Genomic DNA, 10,586 nt, shown 5'->3' on the forward strand with positions numbered 1-10,586 from the left:
TGTTTTGCATGCACGACGGGAAAGCTAGTCCTACCAACGATTTTCTTTCACCAAATCGAACGAACTAGGCAACATCCATCGTGCGGTAAAAGGCTGGTCCGATAGAAGTACTAGGATCGACATCCGATGCCTAGTGGTGCCCATAACTTTGCATCATCTAGCAATTTGGTCTGGTAAACCTTAAATATTAATAGGTCATACTTTGTAGGTATTCATAGGTGTACATTTAATATCATTAACTGATAATATGTGGAATAATATGTCTTCTAACTTTTTTTTGGAGAATAATATGTCTTCTAACTTAGTGCACTGATCTAATAACACAAAACTATAAGCTAGCACTATGAAAACTTCAGTTATATCTGTTGACTTAGTATCAAATACAGCCAACCCATCATATCGTTAATGTACTCCATATCAATGTCATGATAGTTAATTTTCAAATGTAGCTATATATTAAAGATGTCATCAATCTAGTAGTTAACATTCTGTTTATCATAACATGTGAGGTGGCTATTGATTCATACTACTTTCGGTCACGTAATTTAAATATCTATGAAAGAAAGATTTACTTATGAAATATACTAAATAAATTAAAGATAATGCCCTCGCAATTGCGAGGCCATTGTGCTGGTTAATGGGCTGAGAGAAAACCAACGAACTTTTCTCCAGGATATATGGGCCAACAGCTGGCTTTTTCAGAGTTGGCAAACCTCAGGGAGGGTTGTAAGTCCATCACGTCTCGGCCTGTGTACATCGGTAGAGCTTTGAGCAAATTTGGGAAATGGAAGGAGTTTCTTTGAGTTTGGAACTTCAGATTCAGCTGGTTTGTTCTGGTACTAGTGCTTGGAGTTTCTTTTGGCTTCAATTCGATCTTATACGTCATCATGTAATAAATATGCATCGGGTCTAATTTAAAAAAAAAATAGCAAATCGGGGAAATGATTGCTGAACTTTGTGCTATCAGCTCTAAAAACTGCCTGTCAAAGTATCGAATGAGTTGTTCAGGCGACAAAGGACAAAGTACAGTTGATTGTAGGTTGACAGCAAAACATATTCTTAACCCATAAACTAGCATTGTTCATGGTCCCAAAAATAACAAGTGTACCCACAAACATCTCCCACCCATGTGGCATGATTGGAGCGTTACAACGTAACAACAAGAGTTACAATTAAGACACTCACACACACCACCCCATGTACTACTAATTCTAAAAAATACCCTTAATAAATCACCTTACAGTGTATTTTGTTAACTCAAGGTAAAAATAAGAATGACGAAAATGTGCAACTCCACAATAACTTATTTATTATCTCCTAGTATGAGAGAAGGGAAGGCCCAAACGGGTGCTGATCAGCAGCAGCCTCGGAATAGCCGAAGGCCTCTTCTTTACTATAACGAAGAGGTTCCTCCTCTTGCTCCAAATCAATGCAATTCATGAACGGAACGGAAGATTCTCCTGGGAAGGGAGAAGGACTCGATCGTCAAAGCTAGAACTGGCCTCCTTCGAAGGTCTGGCCGAATTGCCAGCCGGCCGGGGCGGCGTTGTTGCTGACGATGGTGCGGCCGTCGCTGATGGTGACCTTGAAGGAGAGGCTCTGGCCGTCGAGGTCCGCGTTGCTCTGCCAGTTCTGGCCCCAGTTGCGGGACATGGCCTGCCACCCGGTGCTGGAGCCCTTGATCGAGACGGACTGCACGTCGCCGGCGCCGGCGACGTTGGTGACCAGCACCAGGTTGAAGTAGGAGTGGCCGTTGATGGTGAACCTGATCCCGCCCTTCTTCACGCACGGAACCCTGCAGCAAAATCGGTGAAACAGCGATGTTCAGTAAAACTGAAAAAGTCCATTATTCAGGCACATGGCACTGGTGAGTTCGATCATGCAACTTGTAGTTGTAGTGGAGTATCATGTTCAAGTGAGCGTGACGCCTAAACTATTCTGATATAGCAAGGATTGCTGTCAGCCATAATCATTTGGCTGATGACTCTCGTCCTACTGCGTAAACCGGTGAACATATATAGAGTTGCTGTCAGCCATAACCAACATGGCTCACCTCCTGTAGTTGACCGGCACGATGCCGGCGCGGTAGACGCCGATCTGGAGGTACGCCGGCTCAGCCATGTCGAAGTGTGCGCGCGGCGGGTTGCACCAGCCGCCGGCGTCGTTGGGCAGGGCGTAGTTGGGCGGGCAGAGGTTGGTGGCGGTGATGATGATGCTGCCCGCCCGGCAGTAGGTGCCAACGGCGGCGTCGCACTTGAGCTCGTAACAGGACCCGCACGCCGCGCCGTCGTTGAACAGCGCCGTGCTCAGCGCCGCCGTGTTGGTGCCGTAGCCCGTGCTGTACAGGTTACCGTAGCCGCATGCGCCGCCTGAAGTCACTTCAGTTAGATACTACAGTCCACAGATATGTCCGGAAGTAGAGGTAATAATGCTTTTACTTTCATCAACAGTGTAATAACAAACTGACCCATTGTGCCGGACGCGTCGGCCTCGCCATAGAACGTGGCGTGTGCGCTCTGCCACGAGCCGTAGTCACCGGCGGCCCTTCGGGCAAGGAAGAAGAAGGCGGCGGAGAAGAGCAGGAGCAGAGCATTGCAGGAGGCCATTGCAGAGCCAGCAGCTGTGGTGTGTCACTTTGTAGATAGCCAGATAAAGGGACCAACTTGCTGAGTAGGCACCGATGGTTGCTTGTGAAGAGAGTTGTGTTCCCGACGAGATACTTATAGGCGAGGCGTCAGCGCTCGTGGCCGTTGGAATTCGTTAGGACTTGATTTCTACTACCGTATCATATTTCCTATCATATATTGGGCGGCATTTTGACTTAATAATCGATCTAATATACCTTCAATAAAACCGGGTGAATTTGGTTGAAACCGAACAAGGCCTTATAGAGATTTGTGGGGTACCAATTACACTCACCCTCTGCAACAACGCCGTGCCCTAATAACAGTATCGATGCACACAATCAAGAAAAATAAAAAAAGAAAGGCCGACTATAGTGTTTCAGTCCTTGCAGCAGCACAAACATCACCAAGACAACACCTGAAGTATAGGTTCTCCAAAAGTGATGCCTTCAAGGAAACAACGCAAAAACGTCGTGATCGCCTGATCGAAGATCTTAGGTTTTCACCTTGAAGATAGTATTCGCTCTCAAAAAAAAATTATTCAATAAGGCCATTATCAGGCACGACCAATTTGAGGGCAGACCTTGGATTTTCAGCTTTAAAGGTAAGACTTTGAGTTTCACATGTTATATCGCCTCTACTTGCATACCGCTCCTACGAAACCCGAAACACCAAGTCAACTCCTCACCGCCGCACAGACTCAAACCACCATTACTAGCCCTCAAAACCCGGCTTCCATGATATTCTCCCCCTCCTACTTCACCATGAACCAAAACATATCCCCTGATGGCAAAAGATAGCAAAGTTTCGCGCCACTTCCTCTAGAACAAAATTGTCGGGAAAAAACATGGGTGCTCATGATCAAATCCTATCTAATCCAACAAACTCTAGGCTTAAGACGCACTAGGGGGTTCCGCGGTGAACCCTTCCGAAACTCGACAATCCGGCAAGATCCTGGAGGATAGGCATCAAGCTGATCTTGGCCATGGCGCGAGAGGAACCCTAGGGCTGATGTCTTTATCCCCACCAAATACCAAATCTCCATTTATTTTTAAAGCATGTTTGGTTCTAGTGTATTATGTTAATTTAACTCCCACTTATCCCCATGATTTTGATATAAATTCTAGCGTTTTTTTCTCATTCTTCAATGCTCTACATCTATCTAGTGAACTGGGGATTGGAATTTGAATAGATTGAGTGAAGATATCTGTTTCACCCAATCCTCTAGAAATTATCCCCACTAGTAATACTAATCCCACATGATTTCTAAGTACCAAGCAAAGTTTTAATAGCTTTACGAAATAGTACAGAAAAAGGAATAAAAGTGGGAGAAGCAATGTGGGGGCTGCGTATCCATCCCCGGCCGCGACCCACCGCCGACCACGACGATATCCACGACGCCGGTCCGCTGGAATCGGGCGCACATGCAGGTGCCCGTCGGATCCACTCTGCACACAATGAGCGACAGCAACTGGCCGTATGCGTGCGCGTGTGTGTACAGGACAGAGTCCAATTAATCGGCAGATTAAGCTCGGCCTGCAGCCCACATGGCTCACGAGATACTGGCCACGAATTATAGGCCCTCTTGATTGGGAAATAACCATAAATTAACCATGCAAGTGTCCATGTGAGAGTGTGAACCTGATGGATGGGTTATACGTATCATCAATCAGGAATCAGGATGCTGCTGCTAATGAATTATTTGCACATCCACGGATGCATGCATGTTCTCGTCGTGGAATTGGATGGCCGCAGCATAGGTCGTCTTACCGTCGGAGACACACACCCAATCGTATACGAGAACTGGGAGACACTCAGACACAACATATGAACAACATATGAGGATAAGCAATCACACCAAACTAGATCGACAGTTGTTAGAGCATCTTTATCGGCATGCTCCAAATAAGCACCGAACACGATCTGGGGGGCGCAGGCACCTACTCCCCAATTTAGGGAGAGGTTACATACCGGCGACCCAGAACACACAATCCCAATAGCAACTTTAAAATAAATAAACTTAAAATTTGGTGGTTTTCATTAGAAATTGTACAAAGTTTGATAAATTTAAAGTAAAAACAGAAAATCCTAATCTAATGACTCGTTTGACCGTCGTAGCCTTCGAAGGAAGAGCCGAAGTCGAAGTCGCTACTCTCTTTGGCGTCCTCCTTCTTTACCTCATCACCAGTGCAGGTGCTGGTACCGGTGAAGGGGCATCAAGGTTGATGGCGTAGTTGTTGTCCAACGCTGACCACCACACTGCATCGTTGTGTCGCCGCCGAAACGTCCTCATCGATCGACCAGTGCACCAGCAGATGATGAGGCACGTCCTTTGGGTCGTCAGCGCCACGGTACGCTGCATGCATCTCCGGCTCTTCCTCCCACATTTCTTCTCCGACTGAGGTGGCGGCGACGACACAACCAGCAGAAGGAGCGGCGTCTTGGGCGACTGAGGTGTAGGCACCCACACAGCGGTGAGTGCAACTCCTTCACCGTCGCCTCTGTGGGGACCCTGGACTAGTTGTCCGACATACCTGGTATGTACTCAGTTCACGATGCCATGATCAGTGCGCCATGAACAATAACCGAACTGATATCAATGTTACATTATCCATTACAAAACGAAAGAAGAATATTACAAATAGGTTACATGACCAATACTTACATAATAGCCTCGAAAGGCCTATCTTAACACCAGAGTAGCGGAATCACTTCAACAAAGCAGAGCCCAACTCATCTGCCATAATCCTACATGAAACTAACTGGGAGAATGTTCCTAGCTCGCATAGACGTCATCAAATCCTTTTTCATTTGTTGAATTCCTCCAGGTCTGGTCAAGTAAATAGCCAGAGAAAAAGCCGTGAGTATATTTGGAATTGTACTCGCAAACCATCAAGAGAAAGCAAGTGGATACAATATGGCAGTAGCAAGGAACATGCGCTATTCTAGGGTGACAAAGTGAGGGAATGTTTTCTCTCGTGGATATAGCCTAAGTGAGAGAAGTAGTTTCTCTTGTGTACAAAACATCTCTATATCTTTGTTGAAGAATATACTTCAAAACAAGTTTTATTTTAAAACAAACCACTAGGATGGGGTAACCCTATATTTCCTTTCCCAGTCATCTTCATATGACCCCAACACCTTTCCACTTTCATCTGTACCCTTCCGGTACTCTGAGACCAACTTTCTCCTTTCTTTTGTAAACCATTTTTAAAACAAAACCAGTCCAGGTTAAGTATGGCCACTCCAACTCGTCCGTAACCGCGGACGCGACTATTCGAATAGTTTTACTCTGCAGAGTTTGCGCACTTTCCCCACAAGATCCGCGACTCTATCATGTGGGCATCTTCCCTGCATATCAACTATGCCATGACATAAACTCGGACATAACTCTTTGCCTATTTTCCCTAATATAGGACCCTTCCCCATGGAGTATGTGTAGGGTTCGTAGCATAGAAAACAAAAAATTTCCTACCGCGAGAACGCAATCCAAGCCAAGATGCAATCTAGAAGATGGGAGCAATGGGGGGATGAACGAGACTAACCCTTGAAGATTTCCAAAGCCAACGAGAGGAGGATCTCGTTGCTGCGGTAGACGATCACTTCCCGCTTTCAAAAGCGCGTAGAAGATCTTGACGGTGCCATAATCGGGCAGCACCTCCGTACTCGGTCACACGTTTGGTGTTGATGACGACGTCCTTCTCCCCGTTCCAGCGGGCAGCGGAAGTAGTAGATCCTCCTCGGAATCCCGGCAGCACGACGGCGTGGTGGCGGTGGTGGTGGAGATCTCCGACAGAGCTTCGCCTAAGCTATGTGGGAGAGAGAGGTAGGAGGGAACCGCTAGAGTTTCTGGGAGAGGGGGCTCTTGAGGGGGTGCGGCCATGGTGGTCTTGGTGTGGCCGGCCAGCCCCTCCCCTCCCCTCTTTATATAGGTGGAAGCCCCAAGGATTAGGTCAAAAGTCTCCGAATAAGACCCCAACATAAACCTTCCATATGACCAAACCTAGGGGGAGTGGGACTCCCCCTTTCCTTTGGTGGGGTGGCCGGCCACCATGGGGAGGAGTCCACTTGGGACTCCTCCTCCCTTAGGCTGGCCGGCCAAGGTGGGTGGAGTCCCTCTGAGACTCCACCTTCCATGCTGATTTCTTCCGAACTCTTCTAGAACCTTCCAGAAAAAATACCGGATCATTTTCAAACCTAGAAAATGACTTCCTATATATGAATCTTATTCTCCGGACCATTCCGGACCTCCTCGTGATATCCTGGATCCCATCCGAGACTCCGAACAAAACTTCGAACTTCATTCCATATTTCCATATCTACTTAAACGATATCAAACCTTAAGTGTGTCACCCTACGGTTCGCGAACTATGTAGACATGGTTGAGACTTCTCTCCGACCAATAACCAATAGCGGGATCTGAAGATCCATAATGACTCCCACATATTCAACGATGACTTTAGTGATCGACTGAACCATTTACATACGATACTGATTCCCTTTGTCACGCGATATTTTACTTGTCCGAGGTTTGATCATCGGTATCTCTATACCTCGTTCAACCTCGTCTCATGACAAGTACTCTTTACTCGTACCGTGGTATGTTGTCTCTTATGAACCATTCATATGCTTGCAAGCTATTAGACGACATTCCACCGAGAGGGCCCAGAGTATATCTATCCGTCATCGGGATGGACAAATCCCACTGTTGATCCATATGCCTCAACTCATACTTTCCAGATACTTAATCCCACCTTTATAACCACCCATTTACGCAGTGGCATTTGATGTAATCAAAGTACCTTTCCAGTATAAGTGATTTACATGATCTCATGGTCGAAAGGACTAAGTAACTATGTATCGAAAGCTTATAGCAAATAACTTAATGACGTGATCTTATGCTACGCTTAATTGGGTGTGTCAATTACATCATTCATATAATGACATAACCTTGTTATTAATAACATCCAATGTTCATGATCACGAAACTATGATCATCTATTAATCAACAAGCTAGGTATACAAGAGGCTTACTAGGGACTCCTTGTTGTTCACATAACACACATGTATCAATGTTTCGGGTAATACAATTATAGCATGGTATGTAAACATTATCATAAACTCAAAGATATATTATAATAACCATTTTATTATTGCCTCTTGGGCATATCTCCAACAGTCTCCCACTTGCACTAGAGTCAATAATCTAGTTTACATTTGTAAAGATATAACTCCTTGGCCTTCCGGCGCTTTATCATGTTTTGCTCACGTGAGAGGTTTTAGTCAACGGACCTGACATGCTCAGAACCTTATGTATTTTGCAATTCATTTGCGTCTTCACGCATCACTCATTTTCCAAATGAGTCGGCATTTAAATATGTTTGGTCTTCTGGTGGAACCTTAATTCCGCGGTCTGAAATAAGTCACTAATATTGTCACACACAATATAGCTTCAAAGTTCTAACACTATCGGAACTTCACCAAGTTTTCAAAGAACTTCTTGACTTAACATCCTCAGTCATTGTCAAAACAATGACATACTATGCCTTCATTTGTAGAATCCGTCACAATATTTAGAACTCTTCTAAATCTAGCATTGTGCTACCTTTTAAAACAACACTTAGCCTAATTGAGATTTGAAATTCATTTTTATATGTGATCAAACAAATATCGGTGCAACATCTTACAACGATTTGTTTGTCATTACCCCATATAAAACTATATATTTATCCTTGGTTCTTCTAAAGCACACAGAGATATTCTTCCTGTTTGTCAATGATCATCACATGAATTATTCTGGTATATGCTCCTAACTTTTCAGAGCATAGGATATCTGATTTAGTACATATTATTCGTGATCTAAAATCACTCATGTGTTTTTACTCATCGAGTGTCAATTACACTCAAGTCTTAAACCTTCGCATGAAAAGGACACCTTCTTAATATTTCTATATTGAACTTCTTCAATATCCATTCTATGTACTTTGACTTAAACTTATTATGTGTTTCAATCTATCTTCATAGATCTTAACACTAAATATGTTTCAGTCCTTATCCTTTCATTAAGTTAATTCTCAATGAAACCTTTTTAATCAAGTATATAATTACATCATTTATAACCAACTATATGTCATCTACATTAGTATTATAAATATGTCTCAGCGCTCCCACTTAATTTCTTGCAAATGCAAGCCTCTTCATCATCTCTTGATGAAATCAAAAACTCTTTGACTATTTCATCTGGTGAAGATTTCAACTCCGCGATACTCACTTCATCCAATTGAAGTTTGTATACCTATCTAGTATTCCACCGACCAGCAAAATTCTTGGTTGTATCTTGTATACACCTTTAATACACACTTCTGATAAGTAATGTATTTTGCCATCCTACTAACATATCTCATAAAAGAAATATGTAGTGATTACTAGAATAATCCATATAGACTATAAGCATTGCTACTGAAGATCTAATCTTATCGTAGTCAACTCTTTGAACTTTGTCGTAAACAACTTTTCGACAAGTCAAGCTTCTTCAAGGATATTTCATCCAAGTCCATCAATTTTATAGATCCATTTACTTTCAAAAAGTATTCATCTATCTTGGATTACATGGCGTATAGCCATTTTAACGGAGTCAGGGCCCATCATAACTTCTTTGTTTGTAGTTGGTTTATCATTGTTTCAAAAACAATCCTTTGTCCACAAATCATTTATTTGATCACAAAGTAAACCATACCTACAAGGTTCAATGTGTACTTCGATCTCCATGGCTAAAACATTTTGTAGTCATGGGAGCCATGATCGTCGTGGCCGCTTCCGAAACCAATTCCGATGCTGCGCTACTCTGATCATTATGCTCAGGTTCATAAACCTTATCAAATTCTATTGTCCTCCCACTCAAATACTTCGCTAGAAACAATTTCTTGGAAATAAATAAGAAACATGGACAAACACTTTTGTCTTTGTATCCATAGTGGAAAGAATTTCCAATCAATATTTTGGGATAACCAACAAAGACATTCATCCGATTTTGGTTGTAAACTCTTTAGACCAAAATTTAAAGAAAGGACTATTAGGGTTTATACCCATGCCATAACTTGTATGGTGTCATTTTAACGGATCATGATGATGCTCTATTTAGTGTAAAAGCGGTAGTCTCTAAAGCATAATCCAAAAAAATATAATGGCATTAATATTTTATCTCATCATTGACCCAGCAAGGTTTGGATACATCTCTCAGATACTTCATCATCAATATGATACTCCAAGAAATTTGAGTTGTAGAACAATTTCATAACTCTCTTAGATGTTCGCTAAAACTAGTAATTCAAATATTTCCACTATGATCCAATCATAGAAATTTGACTTTTCTATTACGATGATTTCCACTTCATGCTGAAATTTATTTGAATCCATTCAAATGTTTCAAACTTCTTTCTTATCGAATATATCCACATATATATACTCAATTCATTGTTGGAAGTTTTCATGAAGTAGAAGAATCTCCCGCACACAACTATGCCCAGTGAACCACATATATCATCATGTATGTTTTCACTAAGTTAGTTGCCCGTTCAACTCTTGGCCTATGAACGGTATTTTAGTCATTCTCTTTAGAAAAGATTTGCAAGCGCCAAATGATTCAAAAATCAAATGACTCCAAAAATCCATTTGCATGGAGTTCCTTCATGCGTTCCTCTCTAAAATGACCTAAATGGCGGTTCCACAAATAAGTGGAATTCAAATCATTTGCCTTATGGCATTTTAGCGTCAGTGTTATTTATGTGTGTTTCACCATTAAGATTTATAATAACTTATCCATCGCACATGGAGTAATGTCATAATTTCAACAACTCATTGTTTTTATTTGACCAGAGCAAAATAACAATTATTAAGTTCTTTATTATAAATTCTAAGGGCTAGATAGAATGCCAACGATGAACATAATAACACTTTATTTTT

At 42.6% G+C, this 10,586-nt stretch overlaps 1 protein-coding gene across 1 annotated transcript; it reads right to left on the reverse strand.

Moving 5' to 3' along the window:
• Positions 1 to 1,054: 1,054 nt before the first annotated feature.
• On the reverse strand, positions 1,055 to 2,700 carry LOC127344784 (expansin-A2). Its single transcript, XM_051371121.2, has 3 exons — positions 2,468 to 2,700; positions 2,054 to 2,369; positions 1,055 to 1,795 (listed from the first exon to the last, which is right to left on the reverse strand). The coding sequence occupies exons 1-3, from the start codon at positions 2,604 to 2,606 to the stop codon at positions 1,492 to 1,494; spliced, it is 759 nt and encodes a 252-aa protein (XP_051227081.1). The 5' UTR covers positions 2,607 to 2,700; the 3' UTR covers positions 1,055 to 1,491.
• Between the last annotated feature and the right edge of the window lie 7,886 nt (positions 2,701 to 10,586).

Source organism: Lolium perenne, chromosome 3 (genome assembly GCF_019359855.2).
Source record: "Lolium perenne isolate Kyuss_39 chromosome 3, Kyuss_2.0, whole genome shotgun sequence".
Lineage (NCBI taxonomy): Eukaryota > Viridiplantae > Streptophyta > Magnoliopsida > Poales > Poaceae > Lolium > Lolium perenne.